At 41.2% G+C, this 21257-nt stretch overlaps 1 protein-coding gene across 2 annotated transcripts in view; it reads left to right on the forward strand.

Moving 5' to 3' along the window:
- The first annotated feature begins 4173 nt into the window (after nt 1-4173).
- LOC121552878 (sialomucin core protein 24) overlaps nt 4174-21257 on the forward strand; it is a 28857-nt gene continuing 11773 nt past the window's right edge. For both annotated transcript variants that reach the window (XM_045211305.1, XM_041865965.2), the window contains exons 1-2: nt 4174-4365; nt 5246-5311. In XM_045211305.1, the coding sequence (XP_045067240.1) occupies nt 4296-4365; nt 5246-5311 (136 nt within the window). In that variant the 5' untranslated portion in view covers nt 4174-4295. The remainder of the gene's footprint in view (nt 4366-5245; nt 5312-21257) is intronic.

Raw genomic sequence — 21257 nt, forward strand, 5'->3', positions numbered from 1 at the left:
TAAGCTTCCCTGAGATGGTTTCTGACAGTTTGTGCAGAAATTCTTCGGTTGTGCAAACCCACATTTTAATCCGCTCTCCGGGTGGCTCGTCTCAGACCATCCCACAGGTGAAGAAGCCGGATGTGGCGGTCCTGGGCTGGCGTGGTTACACATGGTCTGCGGTTCTGAAGCCGTTTGGACATATTGCCAAATTTTCTAAAACGACGTTGGAGGCAGCTTATGGTAGAGAAATGAAAAGTCAGCATGCCAATTGCACGCTCCCTCAAAACTTGAGATATCTGTGGCATTGTGTTGTGTGACAAAACTGCACATTTTAGAGTGGCCTTTTATTGTCACCAACACAAGGTGCACCTGTGTAATTTGGTATTTTATTTTTTTAAGATTCCCATTAGCTGTTGCAAAAGCAGCAGCTACTCTTCCTGCGGTCCACACAAAACATGAAACATGACATAATACAGAATGTTAATAGACAAGAACAGCTGAAGGACAGAACTACATCAATTTAAAAAAGGCACACGTAGCCTACATATCAATACATACACACAAACTATCTAGGTCAAATACGGGAGAGACGTTGTGCCATGAGGTGTTGCTTTATCTGTATTTTTAAACCAGGTTTGCTGTTCGTTTGAGCAAAATGAGATGGAAGGGAGTTCCATGCAATAATGGCTCTATATAATACTGTACGCTTTCTTGAATTTGTTCTGGATTTGGGTACTGTGAAAAGACCCATGGTGGCATGTCTGGTGGGGTAAGTGTGTGTGTCAGAGCTGTGTGTAAGTTGACAATGCAAACAATTTTGAATTTTCAACACATGAATGTTTCTTATAAAAAGAAGAAGTGATGCAGTTCCTCAACTCTTAGCCAAGAGAGACTGGCATGAATGGTATTTAAATTAGCCCTCTGATTAGTCAAGGGCTTGAAGGAACAGGGGTTCTGAGGAGACTTGAGGAAGTCCACACCTAAAATGAGAGACCCAAACAGGACTGTAAAGTGGCAGACTGCAGATTGTTTGAACCCTGATGTCACCGTAACTGCACATTTGTATTAAACCACAGTTTTCTACATAACTGGTCCAACTCTATTTTATTTTTGGTATATTCAGTTCAGCTCAGTTCAGTAAAGCTATTCCAGTGTTTCCCAAACTCGGTCCTTGGACCCCAAGGGTGTTTGCCCTAGCACTACACAGCTGATTCAAATAATTAAAGCTTCATGATTAGTTATTTGAATCACCTGTGTAGACCTAAGGCAAAAACCAAAACGTGCACCCCTTGGTGTCCCGATGACCGAGTTTGGGAAACACTGAGCTATACACTGAAACATATTTTACAATACTTCAATCTAATATACAAAGAATGCCAAGAGTGTGCAAAGCTGTCATCAAGGCAAAGGGTGGCTATTTGAAGAATCTCAAATATAAAATATATTTTGATTTGTTTAACACTTTTTTGGTTACTACATGATTCCATATCTGTTATTTCATAGTTTTGATGTCTTCACTATTATTATTATACAATGTAGAAAATAGTAAAAATAAAGAAAAACCCTTGAATGAGTAGGTGTGTCCAAACTTTTGACTGGTACTGTACATGTCATTCAGTATATATTTGTTTGCTGAACTAGTAATTTACTGATGTCCTTTGGACAGCAGAGTTTTAATTCAACACGCCACAGGACGATTAAGCGGGTGCAAATCTATTTACACCACACACAAATCTGGGTCAGGGGTTGTTCAAAAGCCTATCCTGTCTTTCACTGGTTTATGCCAACCAAACACCTGGCAGTTTTGGCTAGGCACTTTGTTGTTTTATTTTTTAGGTTACTGTATTTTACCATGTTTGTAAATATGTAGCTAAATTAGCTTTTTTCTCACAATAAATTAAAACTAGATAGAGATGTAGCTTACCCTGCATAAGGGCCGAGAAACAACCATTCCTCCCATAAACTGATATAGGTTTTTAAACTGACTGTCTGTTGATTCAATTCCTCTTCTCTTTGAGTAAACCAAAGCAAAGACTCTTCCAAACCAAAGACCTGTGGCACTTCTAGATATGCTATTTTGTGGTGGTGGACTGTACAGGAAATGGTAACTATCTTGACCTCAAGGAGGACACAAAAACAGTAGGCTTTCTGACCTAAATTCCTGCTCTGTACAGAACAGTCAGAAGTATTCTTTTTTACAGTATACCTGGGGCTTTGAGTTGTTGGCATGTCAATTGTGATTTATGAAAGGTGTGAGTTTCTTTTAGAAAAAGACAACATAATGATGCCTGAAACATGTTATAGCTGTGCCACTCTGCAGTGAAGTAGTAATAAACAAGTGGTCAGTGTTTTGAAGTACAGTCGGCCTAGGCTATACTGTAAAATAGATATAGTCAGTACTGGACAACTTCTCACTTCATGACACTTCTCTTTATGCCTCCCTGCAAGTCAGGGTTGCTAGGTCCAGCCAAAATGTCTAGACAATAACCACTCAAAACCTGCCCAAGAGGCCTGAAAACTAGCCCAAATGTTTTTTGGCGCAGCAAGAGAGGAGTGACACATTTATCCAATAAACCCTTTTTCCATAACATTATCAAGCTAATTAAGAAGGAGTGTCAATATAACTTGTAACGACGTTAGAAGCAAAATGTTCAACAAAATAATAATTATTGCGAGCTATGACGTGACATAATAAAGGAATTTGAACATGTTGCAAGAATATCTGGATACATTCATTAGCCGTGGTATATTGGCCACATACCACAAACCCCTGAGGTGCCTTATTGCTGTTATAAACTGCTTACCAACGTAATTAGAGTAGTAAAAAGTTGTACCTCTTTTTCACATATATATTTTATTTTTTGGAATTGGCACCTAATTAACTTCCATCCACTCCTTGAAGTAGTGAGCTCCTTGTCCCATAATCGCCCAGAATGCACCACGCGTGCACAACACAAGTGTTGGAGAGACTACAGAAAGATAGGGAGGGTGTTGATCCATCTGATTTGTTTAAGAGACGTCTGGATACTGTGTATCAGGAATTTGTGGCCATGTACACAGATGGTTCAAAAGAGCCAAGGACAGGACGTACTGGGTCAGCATTTGTATTGCAGGAATGTGGGGTGGAAATCAGGAAACGTATTACAGATCATCTGGCTGTATATACGGCGGAGCTGATGGCCATACTGTTGGCCTTGTAGTGGGTGGAGGAAGTCAAACAAGACAGAGTAGTTATTTGCTCTGATTCATATGCAGTGTTAATGAGTCTCCAGTCCTTTAGCTCACGTAGCAGACAAGACCTGCTTTATGAGGTGCTACAAACCCATGGCAGGATTAAACAGATGGCATACAGATAAGATTTACTTGGGTCCCAGCCCATGTTGGGGTGGAGGGCAACGAGGCAGTAGATGAACAGGCTGAACAAGCACTTAGTAGTGGGGATGTTGATGTTGAAGTTTCAATGAGCAAGGCAGAGGCAAAAAGACTGATATATACAGTGATGGTGCAGAGATGGCAGGAGCAGTGGAATAGAGATAAATAAATTGGTCATTTAGCAGACGCTCTTATCCAGAGTGACTTACAGGAGCAATTAGGGTTAAGTGCCTTGCTCAAGGGCACATCGACAGATTTTTCACCTAGTCGGCTCAGGGATTAGAAGCAGCGACCTTTCGGTTACTGGCATAACGCTCTTAACCACTAAGCTACCTACCACACACTAATAATAAGGGAAGGCATTTATTTCAAGTACAGAGGAAGGACGGCAAGAAGGGACAGAAGAGAGGAGGGTATTTTTTTACAAGATTAAGGGTGGGACACAGCCAGTTGAATAAGACATTAAATGTGATAGGAAAGCATCAAACTGGAAAGTGTGATTATTGTCAGGAAACAGAGACCGTGGAGCATGTATTGCTACAGTGTGGGCAGTATCAGAGGGAAAGAGAGATGATTAGATCTAGTATGAGGGAGAAGGGGATACAGGAAATTAGTTTAAAGAGTATATTGAGCAGAACGTCATTAGATATTGTCTCAAATATTTTGTTATCTTTTTTAAGAGCAACGGGGCTGGCAGGGAGGATTTAGTTTCTCCCTCTCTCTGGCCCACAATCCAGTACAGTAGGTGGCGGTAATGCACCATAACCTTGGATGCCAACTGCCGATAAACTCCACTGAAGAAGAAGAAGAAGAAGGAGTAGGCAGTTAGCTAGCAACAGCGTCAGAATACCTGTATCCATCAGAAGTCAGATATCTCTCGGGACTCTGCATAATTTGGGTGGAACAACGAACAAGTTGAGGAAAAATAGAAATTAAACAACATGTACTTAAAACTTGTCTACGTTACATTAGTCCTCGCCTTGGTGGCTGCAACAACAGTTGCGAACGTAGGTAAGTTTGCGACCTAGCAAAGCACAGCTTGTTCTCGCGCTCTCTGCATTGTAAAGCCAGCGAGCTAAGCGCTAGCTCGTAGACATAACTGCGCGAGACGTTTTGAGTGCATATTTATGCCACATGTCGATCTAGTTGCCCCGAATGTGACAGCAAACCGTTTCTGAAAACGATGTGTGCGAGTCATACGTGTTGTCAAGTTTGTTCGTTCTTATAATGATAGACGTGTGGAGCTTACTGTAGCCAGCTGAGCTAGCCCTCTCTAGCCTTTTTTTCAGACTGCGAGCGACATATCAAGAAGCCCACGTTGGCTATCGTCATAGCTGCTAGCTTTTAGGACAAAATAACTGTAGTCAGCAACCCTGAAATAACAGGTTCATATATGTCATTGTTTAATATGGGCTTTGGTTATTGTACCCTTGGACAACATTATAACTTTAGAAGATAGGTGGTTAGTGAAACGGCCAGCTATTCTCTTATTAGCCAACTGTCCCTTGCTTGCCTGTCAGCCTTACGTCACATTTGAATTTATATTGCGTTATTAAGCTATAGCTATATTTGCCCAGAAAAATCACATGTCAAGCTACATAAGTCACACGGACAGAGGGACAATAAATATTAAAGTCCTTCATTGGGACAGCGGTTCTCTCAGTCCCTCTCATCTTTCCATTAGTTACACGCACAGGTGTTTTAAATGTCATGCACCAACGTTAGAGGTTGCCATGTTGTGTCTAAGTAAATACCTTCCTGGCAAGTCCAATTAGGTATATATCCATCAGTTGGGCTAATTCCCTCATTGGTGACAATTCTGGTCTATTACAACTAACCTTTGTTATACACTAATAATTACTTGTATGTTGATTGATGTTTCCCCTTTCAGATGATGGATGTGCTGAACTCACTTGTGACACTTGTGTCGGTGACTGTCAATGGATGAACTGCACATGTAAGTAGTACCTACCTGTTAAAGCTGGGTGATGTGGACAAAAATCCATATCGTGATAAATTGCCTGAATTGACGTAATAACAATAAATGGAACGCTAAGTTTATAATATTAATGTGCACCACTGTTTTTTTATTTGTATTATCCTTTAAACGACTACTACTGGTTTGATGGTTGTAGCCATCAATTGTCCAATTAACAATCACCCATATTAGGAAACGTATTTCATTTCAAGCTTCACATTTCTCTAGTATAGTCTACTTATCGTAATGAACGATATCTGCAAAATGCATGCGTTAAGTGATCGGTTTGGTCAGTGTCGATAATTTTGGGTTTATCGTCCCAGCTCTACGTGTCCTTTACCTACACTATGTGTGCGATATTGTGGTGAAGAGGCATACATTTTGACTTTAACGTGTAACCCTACAATTTCCTTTTGACAATGTCATTCCAAAGGATCAAGAAGTAGCCATTTTGAGATGCAGGTCAAAAAGGAATTGGACAATGGGCAGGTTGCGCAAGGCAGTGAACAGACAAGTTTGTGTCTTCAATAAGTGTGAGCTTATGTAGCTTAAGAAGATACTAGGACATTTGGCCTAAATCCCTTCCGCACCAGCCATTTTAGAGTAGAGAAATATCTGCTGTTTGGACAAGAACACTTTGCTACGCAGTAATTTCATTATGATAATGGAAATGCCAGTCAGACTTGAGAAATGTCTTGACTATGCAGGATAGTGTGCATATGAAATCTCCAGTGGGGATGTTTGTTGTTCGTTTTTAGGCTTCGGACTTTGCTTTGGTCGATTGTGTGATATATTAAGCTCCTAAAGGTCTGAGTCATACAGTATGCAGTATAACAGTCTTTATATAGCCAGCCTATTGCTTTGAGGTTGTTCCCTGCTGCTCTGACTGCCTCAACCAAACTTTCCTCTCCCACCAACTCTCCTCTCCCAGTTTGCCTGTTACTGTGGCATTGTAGTCCAAGCCACTGCTTTATCAGATGGTGGCAAGGATAGTTGAATTGTTTGCCTGTGGATGTTATCGGCCCAGTGAATTAAGGTTAGTTATTTTATGGGGTTTTGTAAGCCAAGCTCAGATCATAGCCCATGACCGCTGCTAAATGATAAAGGTGAACAGCTGTGTCATTCCCCGTGTGTGTGATACTCGGAAAAACCCGAGCAAATCCGCTTGTGTGTTTTTTAAGAGGTTGGGCCAATTCAGCTACCTAGGGTTGTGGGATGTTTTTGTAAAGAGCCTCTGTGTCTGTCTTCATCATTTGCATAATTAACATCATTGCAAACTAACCAGACAGTCCCGTAAAAAATTCTGTCTGAATTGTGGGTGTAGTAAGTTGGCATATATTAAAGGTTCCAGGCATACTAGCCTCCTTGATTACGTGAAATGAGGACTGAGCTGGATCTATGCCCTTGTGGAGTGTGTCACTGTGTGTGTTTGAGAGAGTGAATGTATTTGGGATGCTTTCTGAAAGGCCTCTAGTAGGCCTGAGCAAGAATGACGCCAAACAATGATGCGTAACAGAGCTTTGTGTGTACTACTCAGACACACACACACACACTTCATGTCACTGTGTGGACCTCGATGAAGACTGTTCCAATCCCAGAGACAGGAGAGGAAGCCAGGGGTTGAATGTCAGGAAGATGACAATAGGGAAGAGGGGATGAAGGAGAAGGAATAGAGAACGTGAATAAATTAGCCTATGATATTAGTGCACATAAAGACGTAGGCAAATTCATCTTATTGAATACAAATTCTGGAGCCCTATTTTAACAGTAAAATATAATGGTAATAGCCTAATTGTCAACCCAAAATAATACTAAGCTATATGGAATTGTTTTAAGGTGGTCATACCAAGGATCATTTTGCTATTTGAATTTTTAAGACCCCCCCCCCCCCACACACAAATACACACACACACACACACACACACACACACACAGTAAACAGTACCATCATGATGCTATACAGCACTTTCAATCAATCAAAATTAATTTATGAAGCCCTTAGTGGCCAGATGGTTTCTCAGGTCATGTTGTGCATATGTATGTCAGACAGGATAGAGTACACAAAAAAAGTTCATGAATATGTTCTTAGGTGGGTCAGACTATACACTTCAAGACCCATAGTCAGATTACTTTTTAAAGATGGTAAGAAGTAAAAATATATGCAACAACGGCTTACAGGTTGAACACATCAACTATTGTTTATTTAGGATGTTGAAAGTAAAAGATTACAAAGATTACACCAACATTTTGCCAAACAGGTTTAGAATAATTCTTCATCTATTTCGATGGGCGTAGTTAGCTGGTTGTCTTTGTAGGGAGGGAGTGAGACAATCAAGTGACATCAAAATTAATTTACGAAGGAGGGACAGTTTCCAAATTAATTGCATCGGTAGAAATGGGACAAAACAAGCAACTTGCGCGAGCATTTACCCTAACACGACAGCTAAACTGTCAAATAATAGGAAAACTAGGCAATGTATAGCCTATGAATATCTGATTTGTACCTAGAAAACATGAAAAACCATTGACCTAAGCCCAGCAGATAAACACAAATTACTCATCTCCATTTCAGTTGTTAGTTAGCTGGTTGTCTGTATGGCTAGCTAGTGAAAGTGACAGCTGAGGTTGACGCTTTCAAGAGCAGCACAAATGTACCTCCACACAACTTTTCTTGCCTGACAGACTAGCTAGGTAGCTAGCTAGGTATAGCAAGCAGCTTGGGCCGTTTCCATTTGAATTACATTGGTAGAAACAAGACAAAAAAAACAACTAGTTAGCTGACTGTATACAGCTAAACACTGCAACTATTTCCACTGCTGATGTGCTCGCCTGTACCAACCAAGTGATCATGACAGGATTTGCTAATCTGAGCGCTATTCCCCAAATTTCAAAGCATCAAACATCAACGACACCACACCTATAGTCTGCTGTTTTCACTCACCTCGACATAATCGCTTTCAACGTACAAGGACGTGTCCAATCCCTATCACCAACCAACCCGGATATAGCCTCTACCACAGTGAAATGTCGTTGCCTCTTCGGTGCCGTCATTTTGAGATATATATGGGATATATATATATACACACACACACACACACAGTGGAGAGAACAAGTATTTGATACACTGCCGATTTTGCAGGTTTTCCTACTTACAAAGCATGTAGAGGTCTGTTATTTTTATCATAGGTACACTTCAACTGTGAGAGACGGAATCTAAAACAAAAATCCAGAAAATCACATTAAATGATTAATTTGCATTTTATTGAATGACATAAGTATTTGATCACCTACCAACCAGTAAGAATTCCGGCTCTCACAGACCTGTTAGTTTTTCTTTAAGAAGCCCTCCTGTTCTCCACTCATTACCTGTATTAACTGCACCTGTTTGAACTTGTTACCTGTATAAAAGACACCTGTCCACACACTCAATCAAACAGACTCCAACCTCTCCACAATGGCCAAGACCAGAGAGCTGTGTAAGGACATCAGGGATAAAATTGTAGACCTGCACAAGGCTGGGATGGGCTACAGGACAATAGGCAAGCAGCTTGGTGAGACGGCAACAACTGTTGGCGCAATTATTAGAAAATGGAAGAAGTTCAAGATGACGGTCAATCACCCTTGGTCTGGGGCTCCATGCAAGATCTCACCTCGTGGGGCATCAATGATCATGAGGAAGGTGAGGGATCAGCCCAGAACTACACGGCAGGACCTGGTCAATGACCTGAAGAGAGCTGGGACCACAGTCTCAAAGAAAACCATTAGTAACACACTACGCGGTCATGGATTAAAATCCTGCAGCGCACGCAAGGTCCCCCTGCTCAAGCCAGCGCATGTCCAGGCCCGTCTGAAGTTTGCCAATGACCATCTGGATGATCCAAAGGAGGAATGGGAGAAGGTCATGTGGTCTGATGAGACAAAAATAGAGCTTTTTGGTCTAAACTCCACTTGCCGTGTTTGGAGGAAGAAGAAGGATGAGTACAACCCCAAGAACACCATCCCAACCGTGAAGCATGGAGGTGGAAACATCATTTTTTGGGGATGCTTTTCTGCAAAGGGGACAGGACGACTGCACCGTATTGAGGGGAGGATGGATGGGGCCATGTATCGCGAGATCTTGGCCAACAACCTCCTTCCCTCAGTAAGAGCATTGAAGATGGGTCGTGGCTGGGTCTTCCAGCATGACAACGACCCAAAACACACAGCCAGCGCAACTAAGGAGTGGCTCCGTAAGAAGCATCTCAAGGTCCTGGAGTGGCCTAGCCAGTCTCCAGACCTGAACCCAATAGAAAATCTTTGGAGGGAGCAGAAAGTCCGTATTGCCCAGCAACAGCCCCGAAACCTGAAGGATCTGGAGAAGGTCTGTATGGAGGAGTGGGCCAAAATCCCTGCTGCAGTGTGTGCAAACCTGGTCAAGACCTACAGGAAACGTATGATCTCTGTAATTGCAAACAGGTTTCTGTACCAAATATTAAGTTCTGCTTTTCTGATGTATCAAATACGTATGTCATGCAATTAAATGCAAATTAATTACTTAAAAATCATACAATGTGATTTTCTGGATTTTTGTTTTAGATTCCGTCTCTCACAGTTGAAGTGTACCTATGATAAAAATTACAGACCTCTACATGCTTTGTAAGTAGGAAAACCTGCAAAATCGGCAGTGTATCAAATACTTTTGTTCTCCCCACTGTGTGTATGTGTGTGTATATATATATATATATATATATCTCAGCAAAAAAAGAAACATCCTTTTTTCAGGACGCTGTCTTTCAAAGATAATTTTTAAAAATCCAAATAACTTCACAGATCTTCATTGTAAAGGGTTTAAACACTGTTTTCCATGCTTGTTCAATGAACTATAAACAATTAATGAACATGCACCTGTGGAACGGTCGTTAAGACACTAACAGCTTACAGACGGTAGGCAATTAAGGTCACAGTTATGAAAACTTAGGACACTAAAGAGGCCTTTCTACTGATTCTGAAAAACACCAAAAGAAAGATGCCCAGGGTCCCTGCTCATCTGCGTGAACATGCCTTAGACATGCTGCAAGGAGGCATGAGGACTGCAGATGTGGCAGGGCAATAAATTGCAATGTCCGTACTGTGAGACGCCTAAGTCAGCGCTACAGGGAGATAGGACGGACAGCTAATCGTCCTCGCAGTGGCAGACCATGTGTAACAACACCTGCACAGGATCGGTACAGCCGAACATCACACCTGCGGGACAGGTACAGGATGGCAACAACTGCCATAGTTACACCAGGAACGCACAATCCCTCCATCAGAGCTCAGACTGTCTGCAATAGGCTGAGAGAGGCTAGACTGAGGGCTTGTAGGCCTGTTGTTAGGCAGGTCCTCACCAGACATTACCGGCAACAACGTCGCCTATGGGCACAAACCCACCGTCGCTGGACCAGACATGACTGGGAAGAAGTGCTCTTCACTGACGAGTCGCAGTTTTGTCTCACCAGGGGTGATGGTCGGATTCGCGTTTATCATCAACGGAATGAGCGTTACACCGAGGCCTGTACTCTGGAGCGGGATCGATTTGGAGGTGGAGGGTCGTCATGGTCTGGGGCTGTGTGTCACAGCATCATCGGACTGGGCTTGTTGTCATTGCAGGCAATCTCAACGCTGTGCGTTACAGGGAAGACATCCTCCTCCCTCATGTGGTACCCTTCCTGCAGGCTCATCCTGACATGACCCTTCAGCATGACAATGCCACCAGCCATACTGCTTGTTCTGTGCGTGATTTCCTGCAAGACAGGAATGTCAGTGTTCTGCCATGGCCAGCGAAGAGCCCGGATCTCAATCCCTTTGAACACGTCTGGGACCTGTTGGATCGGAGGGTGAGGGCTAGGGCCATTCCCCCAAGAAATGTCTGGGAACTTGCAGGTGCCTTGGTGGAAGAGTGGGGTAACATCTCACAGGAAGAACTGGCAAATCTGGTGCAGTCCATGAGGATGAGATTCACTGCAGTACTTAATGCAGCTGGTAGCCACACCAGATACTGACTGTTACTTTTGATTTTGACCCCACCTTTGTTCAGGGACACATTATTCAATTTCTGTTAGTCACATGTCTCTGGAACTTGTTCATTTTATGTCTCAGTTGTTGAATCTTATGTTTATAGAAATATTTACACATGTTAAGTTTGCTGAAAATAAACACAGTTGACAATGAGAGGGCGTTTTCTTTTTTTGCTGAGTTATATATATATATATATGTTATATATATATATATATATATATATATATATATATATATATATATATATATATATATATATATATATATATATAATTACACACACAGTTGAAGTCGGAAGTTTACATACACCTTAGCCAAATACATTTAAACTCCGTTTTTATAAATTCATGACATTTAATCCTAGTAAACATCCCCTGTCATAGTTCAGTTAGGATCACCACTTTATTTTAAGAATGTGAAACGTCAGAATAATAGTAGAGTGATTTATTTCAGCTTTTATTTATTTCATCAGATTCCCAGTGGGTCAGAAGTTTACATACACTCAATTAGTATTAGGTAGCATTGCCTTTAAATTGTTTAACTTGGGTCAAACGTTTCGGGTAGCCTTCCACAAGCTTCCCACAATAAGTTGGGTGAATTTTGGCCCATTCCTCCTGACAGAGCTGGTGTAACTGAGTCAGGTTTGTAGGCCTCCTTGCTCGCACATGCTTTTTCAGTTCTGCCCACACATTTTCTATAGGATTGAGGTCAGGGCTTTTGGCCACTCCAATACCTTGACTTTGTTGTACTTAAGCCATTTTGCCACAACTTTGGAAGTATGCTTGGGGTCATTGTCCATTTGGAAGACCCATTTGTAACCAAGCTTTAACTTCCTGACTGATGACTTGAGATGTTGCTTCAGTATATCCACATAATTTTCCTTCCTCATGATGCCATCTATTTTGTGAAGTGCACTAGGCCCTCCTGCAGCAAAACACCCCCACAGCATGATCTTGCCACCCCTGTGCTTCACGGTTGGGATGGTGTTCTTCGGCTTGCAAGCTACCCCCTTCTTCCTCCAAACATAACAATGGTCATTATGGCCAAATAGTTAGTTATATTTTTGTTTCATCAGACCAGAGGACTTTTCTCCAAAAGGTACGATCTTTGTCCCCATGTGTAGTTGCAAACCGTAGTCTGGCTTTTTTATGCCGGTTTTGGAGCAGTGGCTTCTTCCTTGCTGAGCGGTCTTTCAGGTTATGTCAATATAGGAATCGTTTTACTGTGGATATAGATACTTTTGTACCTGTTTCCTCCAGCATCTTCAGAAGGTCCTTTGCTGTTGTTCTGGGATTGATTTGCACTTTTCGCACCAAAGTACGTTCATCTCTAGGAGACAGAACGCGTCTCCTTCCTGAGCGGTATGACAGCTGCGTGGTCCCATGGTGTTTATACTTGCGTGCTATTGTTTGTACAGATGAACGTGGTACCGTTAGGCGTTTGGAAATTGTTCCCAAGGACGAACCAGACTTGTGGAGGTGTAGAATTTTTTTTCTGAGGTTTTGGCTGATTTCATTAGATTTTCCCATGATGTCAAGCAAAGAGGCATTGAATTTGAAGGTAGGCCTTGAAGTACATCCACAGGTACACTTCAAATTGCCTCAAATGATGTCAATTAGCCTATCATAAGCTTCTAAAGCCATGACATAATTTTCTGGAATTTTCCAAGCTGTTTAAAGGCACAGTCAACGTAGTGTATGTAAACTTCTGACCCACTAGAATTGTGATACAGTGAATTATAAATGAAATAATCTGTCTGTAAACAATTGTTGGAAAAATTACTTGTCATGCACAAAACTATAGTTTGTTAACAAGAAATTTGTGGAGTGGTTGAAAAACGAGTTTTAATGACTCCAACCTAAAGTGTATGTAAACTTCCGACTTCAACTGTATGTATATATATATATACATATATATATATATATATATATATATACAGTGAGGGGAAAAAAGTATTTGATCCCCTGCTGATTTTGTACGTTTGCCCACTGACAAAGACATGATCAGTCTATAATTTTAATGGTAGGTTTATTTGAACAGTGAGAGACAGAATAACAACAACAATATCCAGAAAAACGCATGTCAAAATTTTTATAAATTGATTTGCATTTTAATGAGGGAAATAAGTATTTGACCCCTCTGCAAAACATGACTTAGTACTTGGTGGCAAAGCCCTTGTTGGCAATCAGAGGTCAGATGTTTCTTGTAGTTGGCCACCAGGTTTGCACACATCTCAGGAGGGATTTTGTCCCACTCCTCTTTGCAGATCTTCTCCAAGTCATTAAGGTTTCGAGGCTGACGTTTGGCAACTCGAACCTTCAGCTCCCTCCACAGATTTTCTATGGGATTAAGGTCTGGTGACTGGCTAGGCCACTCCAGGACCTTAATGTGCTTCTTCTTGAGCCACTCCTTTATTGCCTTGGCCGTGTGTTTTGGGTCATTATCATGCTGGAATACCCATCCACGACCCATTTTCAATGCCCTGGCTGAGGGAAGGAGGTTCTCACCCAAGATTTGACGGTACATGGCCCCGTCCATCGTCCCTTTGATGCGGTGAAGTTGTCCTGTCCCCTTAGCAGAAAAAACACCCCCAAAGCATAATGTTTCCACCTCCATGTTTGACGGTGGGGATGGTGTTCTTGGGGTCATAGGCAGCATTCCTCCTCCTCTAAACACGGCGAGTTGAGTTGATGCCAAAGAGCTCGATTTTAGTCTCATCTGACCACAACACTTTCACCCAGTTCTCCTCTGAATCATTCAGATGTTAATTGGCAAACTTCAGACGGGCCTGTATATGTGCTTTCTTGTGCAGGGGGACCTTGCGGGCGCTGCAGGATTTCAGTCCTTAACGGCGTAGTGTGTTACCAATTGTTTTCTTGGTGACTATTGTCCCAGCTGCTTTGAGATCATTGACAAGATCCTCCCGTGTAGTTCTGGGCTGATTCCTCACCGTTCTCATGATCATTGCAACTCCACGAGGTGAGATCTTGCATGGAGCCCCAGGCCGAGGGAGATTGACAGTTCTTTTGTGTTTCTTCCATTTGCAAATAATCGCACCAACTGTTGTCACCTTCTCACCAAGCTGCTTGGCGATGGTCTTGTAGCCCATTCCAGCCTTGTGTAGGTCTGCAATCTTGTTCCTGACATCCTTGGAGAGCTCTTTGGTCTTGGCCATGGTGGAGAGTTTGGAATCTGATTGATTGCTTCTGTGGACAGGTGTCTTTTATACAGGTAACAAGCTGAGATTAGGAGCACTCCCTTTAAGAGTGTGCTCCTAATCTCAGCTCGTTACCTGTATAAAAGACACCTGGGAGCCAAAAATCTTTCTGATTGAGAGGGGGTCAAATACTTATTTCCCTCATTAAAATGCAAATCAATTTATAACATTTTTTACATGCGTTTTTCTGGATTTTGTTGTTGTTATTCTGTCTCTCACTGTTCAAATAAACCTACCATTAAAATTATAGACTGATCATTTCTTTGTCAGTGGGCAAACGTACAAAATCAGCAGGGAATCAAATACTTTTTTCCCTCACTGTGTGTGTGTGTGTATATGTATGTATGTGTATATATATATATATATATATATATATATATATATATATATATATATATATATAGTACCAGTCAAAAGTTTGGACACCTACTCATTCAAGGATTTTTCTTTATTTTTACAATTTTCTACGGTGTAGAATAATAGTGAAGACATCAAGACTATGAAATAACACATGGAATCATGTAGTAACCAAAAAAGTGTTAAACAAATCAAAATATATTTTGTATTTGAGATTCTTCAAATAGCCACCCTTTGCCTTGATGACAGCTTTGCCCCCTCTTGGCATTCTCTCAACCAGCTTCACCTGGAATGCTTTCCAATTTGGTCTCCAGACCAAAAGACACATTTCCACCAGTCTAATATCCATTGCTTGTGTTTCTTGGCCCAAGCAGGTCTCTTCTTCTTATTGGTGTCCTTTAGTAGTGGTTTCTTTGCAGCAATTTGACCATGAAGGCCTGATTCACACAGTCTCCTCTGAACAGTTGATGTTGATGTCTGTGACTTGAACTCTGTGAAGCATTTATTTGGGCTGCAATTTCTGAGGCTGGTAACTCTAATGAACTTATCCTCTGCAGCAGAGGTAACTCTGTGTCTTCCATTCCTGTGGCCATCCTTATTAGAGTCAGTTTCATCCTAGCTCTTGATGGTCTTTGCAACTGCACTTGAAGAAACTTTCAAAGTTCTTGACATTTTCCGTATTGATGTTGAGATTTTTGGTTCCAACCGGCGTGACTTTGTAGGACGCGGTGTGGGTGAACGGATGATCTCCGCATGTGTATTTCCCACCGTAAAGCATGGAGGTGTTATGGTGTGAGGGTGCTTTGCTGGGGACACTGTCTGTGATTTATTTAGAATTCAAGGCACACTTAACCAGCATGGCTACCACCGCATTCTGCATTGATACGCCATCCCATCTGGTTTGGGCTTAGTGGGACTATCATTTGTAAGATTACGGTCAGCGTACGTTTTGATCATTTGTTTCGTGAAAAGGGCCTATTTATTCGTTTTCGAATACATTTTTAAAAAGCTACTTGATATTTTGATGTTCAAATGTGGGTGGGGTTAAATTTGGAATGCCTGGTCAAGTGCAGAGCCAACACTTCCTGTCCTTTCAAAGTGGTGTTCACACTTCTAACTCAATTTCTATGAATCTGTTATCTATTAATTAATAGCTGTCCATACCGTGCCACTGTGCCAAGGTAAGATTTTCGACGACAGGTTGTTAGCAAGTAATTTTGCCATATTGACACAGATATTATTGTTAGAAAAACAAGGCCAGCTATAGTAATTTAAAGAAGGGCTGTTGACGGCCGCTAAGGCTTCTAAAGGGTTAAACATTTTTGGCAGTGCCAGACTGACTGACTGAGCTACCATAATACCCATGGCCTGTCCATAAACAAACCCTAGTGCCTACTGTCGAGAATGTAGACACTTGTAGAGATCTGAGAGGGATTGATATGTGGTGATATGTTGAGAGCTCCACCTTACCCTCTGATAGGCTTGGTGGAATTTTGGCATTGTTGCTTACACCTGTCCAATTCTCTCAGATCTCCACAAGTGTCTAGGGGTAAGGGCTTGGGGTTGTTTCTGGACAGGACACCACAACCCTTCGGGTGTGTGGTGGACCAACAGCACGTCACATGAGGCATTGGTTAAATGTATAAGTCCATTGCTATATACACACAGATTTGCTCAGGTGTAAGCAGGACACACCCATGGCACCCTATCAGGCTGGTCAGACAGGTCTGGGTAGCTGGATACCTGCTGTAAAAAGTGAAAGGATATATTTACATGTCTACTATTCACACCCTTGCTTCATGCCAGCTAGTTAGATGTGCAACCACTGACTTAATATAGCTAGGGCATATCTCTAGTCTAACAATAGATACTGTTGTTTTGGCTATATACAGTGAGGGGAAAAAAGTATTTGATCCCCTGCTGATTTTGTACGTTTGCCCACTGACAAAGAAATGATCAGTCTATCATTTTAATGGTAGGTTTATTTGAACAGTGAGAGACAGAATAACAACAAAAAAATCCAGAAAAACGCATGTCAAAAATGTTATAAATTGATTTGCATTTTAATGAGGGAAATAAGTATTTGACCCCCTCTCAATCAGAAAGATTTCTGGCTCCCAGGTGTCTTTTTATACAGGTAACGAGCTGAGATTAGGAGCACTCTCTTAAAGGGAGTGCTCCTAATCTCAGTTTGTTACCTGTATAAAAGACACCTGTCCACAGAAGCAATCAATCAATCAGATTCCAAACTCTCCACCATGGTCAAGACCAAAGAGCTCTCCAAGGATGTCAGGGACAAGATTGTAGACCTACACAAGGATGGAATGGGCTACAAGACCATCGCCAAGCAGCTTGGTGAGAAGGTGACAACAGTTGGTGCGATTATTCGCAAATGGAAGAAACACAAAAGAACTGTCAATCTCCCTCGGCCTGGGGCTCCATGCAAGATCTCACCTCGTGGAGTTGCAATGATCATGAGAACGGTGAGGAATCAGCCCGGAACTACACGGGAGGATCTTGTCAATGATCTCAAGGCAGCTGGGACCATAGTCACCAAGAAAACAATTGGTAACACACTACGCCGTGAAGGACTGAGATCCTGCAGCGCCCGCAAGGTCCCCCTGCTCAAGAAAACACATATACAGGGCCGTCTGAAGTTTGCCAATGAACATCTGAATGATTCAGAGGAGAACTGGGTGAAAGTTTTGTGGATCAGCCAGGGCATTGAAAATGGGTCGTGGATGGGTATTCTAGCATGACAATGACCCAAAATACACGGCCAAGGCAACAGAGTGGATCAAGAAGAAGCACATTTAAGGTCCTGGAGTGGCCTAGCCAGTCTCCAGACCTTAATCCCATAGAAAATCTGTGGAGGGAGCTGAAGGATCGAGTTCTAAACGTCAGCCTCGAAACCTTAATGACTTGGAGAAGATCTGCATACATTTACGTCATTTAGCAGACGCTCTTATCCAGAGCAATGAGGAGTGGGACAAAATCCCTCCTGAGATGTGTGCAAACCTGGTGGCCAACTACAAGAAACGTCTGACCTCTGTGATTGCCAACAAGGGTTTTGCCACCAAGTACTAAGTCATGTTTTGCAGAGGGGTCAAATACTTATTTTCCTCATTAAAATGCAAATCAATTTATAAAATTTTTTACATGCGTTTTTCAGGATTTTGTTGTTGTTATTCTGTCTCTCACTGTTCAAATAAACCTACCATTAAAATTATAGACTGATCATTTCTTTGTCAGTGGGCAAATGTACAAAATCAGCAGGGGATCAAATACATTTTTCCCTCACTGTAGCATAATTTAAAAAGATTACCAATAGTTAGCAAGGTAGCTAGGATATACTATATCAGTCAGATAACCATTTACAGTAACAGCAGTTTATTAGTAAGTCAATACACTAAATCTTATGCAGAAACTGAGAAATCTTACCGTGGCACGGTATGGGCAGCTATTAATTAATAGATAATAGAATGGAGTTAGAAGGGTGACCGCCTACTTTGAAAGGACAGGAAGTGTTGGCTGTGCACTTGACCAGGCATTCCACATTTAACCCCACCCACATTTGAACATCAAAATATCAAGTAGTTCTTTTAGTTTTATATGCAAAAAAACAAAAAACAAGCTTTTGTAAATTTGTATTCAAAAACAAATAAATATGCCTTTTTCACGAAACAAATTATCAAAACGTACGCTGACCGTAATCTTACATCAGGAATGTTGTTTAATGGTGTCCGCAAAGTAGGCTAATTACCATAACGTAGACGGCAAAATGTTCTGTCAATCTTCGAAATCAACATTCATTCCGGCTGTTTTTTTAAATTGCGTGCAGTATCACACAAGCTCTTTATCACTTGACTGTCATTCATAAAATCCTTTCCTGAATCAGCTGATGTTGCACGATAATGTCCCCAAGCAACTAAACAGCTACACATTTACATTTACATTTTAGTAATTTAGCAGACACTCTTATCCAGAGCGACTTACAGTAGCGAGTGCATACATTTTCATACTTTTTTCATACTGGTCCTCTGTGGGAATCAAACCCACAATCCTGGCGTTGCAAGCCCCATTATTGAAGAACCCCGTTAATGACATTATTGGTTTGTTTTATTAATCATATTAAAGTTCCTCTTTCTGTTTAAAGCATTGGATTTTGCAAGCACACATATTATTTTGGATATGTGTGCCCATGAAAACTGTTTTCACATCGTAACATAGGGAGATACGAAATGTTAGGAGGTTACAGTAAACTTCCGAGATCTCCATACAAAAAGAGTTCAACAGCGATGTCCAGGAATTTCACAGGATCAAGGTCAATGTGTAATTCAATTGTTAAATGCTTAGTATATGAGAACAGTATCATAAATGTAAGGAAAGAAAGGTAGTGCTTTGTCACATGATTTTTGCCAAATATGTGAACTCAAAGCATGAGAAAGGGTTTAAACATAGGTTTTGATTCAACTAATTTGTTCCCCTTTATCTTAATGTATTCACATGAGAAGAAAAAAAAGGCTAATGACTTTGTAACAGCACCAAACAGTTGTCCACTATAAGAAATGCTCACTGGTACCCTTGTTTATAGAAAGATCCACTTAAGTAAAAATACTTTAAAGTACTTTCTATGGGTATCTGTCCTCTTACTGACAACTTTTACTTTTACTCCACTACATTTCTAATGAAAATAATATACTTTTTACTCCATACATTGTCCCTGACACCCAAAAGTACTTGTTACATTTCAAATGCTTAGCAGGAAAATTCAAATTCACGCACTTATCAAGAGAACATCTCTACTGCCTCTGATCTGGCGGACTCACGAAACACATGCTTTGTTTGTAAATTGTCTGAGTGTTGGAGTGTGCCCCTGGCTATCCGTACATTTCAAAAACAAAAATCGTGCCGTCTGGTTTGCTTAATATACTACTTAAGTCTGAAAGTATTTGGTTTTAAATATACTTAAGTATCAAAAGTAAAAGTATAAATAATTTCACAAGGAATACTTAAGTATATTTAAAACCAAATACTTTCAGACTTAAGTAGTATTTTACTGGGTGACTCACTTTTTCTTGTCATTTTTTTATTAAGGTAGTATCTTTAATTTTACTCAAGGATGAAAATTGGGTACCTTTTCCCACTAATGCTCCTCTGTCTCCACGCTCGGATCTGATTTATTTTGCTCAGAACTTCTTTGTTGTTGTTGCACATGACCTGCCGTTACCATGACAACCACCCCAAAATGTAAAGGAACAGTGACAGGAAATGAGCATCTTATCTGTGTGCTACTTCAGAGGCTACATCAGTGTGAATACGCAAATCTTATATGGGTCACATGTACAACTGAGTGTGGATATATAGAAAAAAAATCAAATTTGGGTTCTTAGTAGTGATAGGGGAAAATATCGATACATATGGGGATATTTTTTACAATATATTGTTTTGATTAACGCAATTTATTATTATTAACACATTTTCTAATGGCTCTCGTCCCTCTGCAGCAGACATACGGTGAGCAATATTTTTGGATCATCGCAATGAAATCACAGCATCTAATCGCAATACATATTGAAACGGGAGTATCGCAATACATATTGTACCGGCACCTAAGTATCGTGATGATATTGTCTCTTGAAGTCCCTGGCAATTCCCAGCCTTAGTTCCTAGAGTGGCTGTGTAAACACAGCCATAGTGTGTGTGCCAGAGTGTGGTTCACATTCACTCATCTCAGCAGCCACAACGACATAGACAAAATCCTACAGCACTGTGTGTCACACACCAGAACAAACTCTCACCACTACTCCACAGCCACACACACACACCTCTAACCACACAGTAGGTCTCAGGACTGAACTAATGCATCTCACAATGCCCCAACAGATCACCTATTAGATATGAACTCAGCAAATCTGAAAGCTCTCACACAGACTCACCATGGAGATGGCAGTTCTTAAGTACACTACATACCCAGCTCACTTAGGCCTAGGTAATAACCCAACTCACTGTGGTGAGTTAGTCAACCCCACTGTTATTACCAGATTTTTCTTTGGTTTAGGGATTTCATGTGAACAATGCATTGGCGTCAGAGCGACACCATTTTGTTCTGAAGGCTGTATTTTAATGCCACAGAGTTACATGTGTCAGCTGGTTTAGCTCAAAGTGTACAGGTCTGGATGTTAAAAAAACAAAACACAAAGTGCACTTACGCGTCACTATTATGAGTCTTAAGTGTTTCTCCTCTGACAAGCCTGCTCTCTCTAACTGGATGCCCCTAGCATGATGTCACAATCCTTCTGGAATATGTGTGAG

The sequence above is a fragment of the Coregonus clupeaformis genome, chromosome 36 (assembly GCF_020615455.1).
Source record: "Coregonus clupeaformis isolate EN_2021a chromosome 36, ASM2061545v1, whole genome shotgun sequence".
Lineage (NCBI taxonomy): Eukaryota > Metazoa > Chordata > Actinopteri > Salmoniformes > Salmonidae > Coregonus > Coregonus clupeaformis.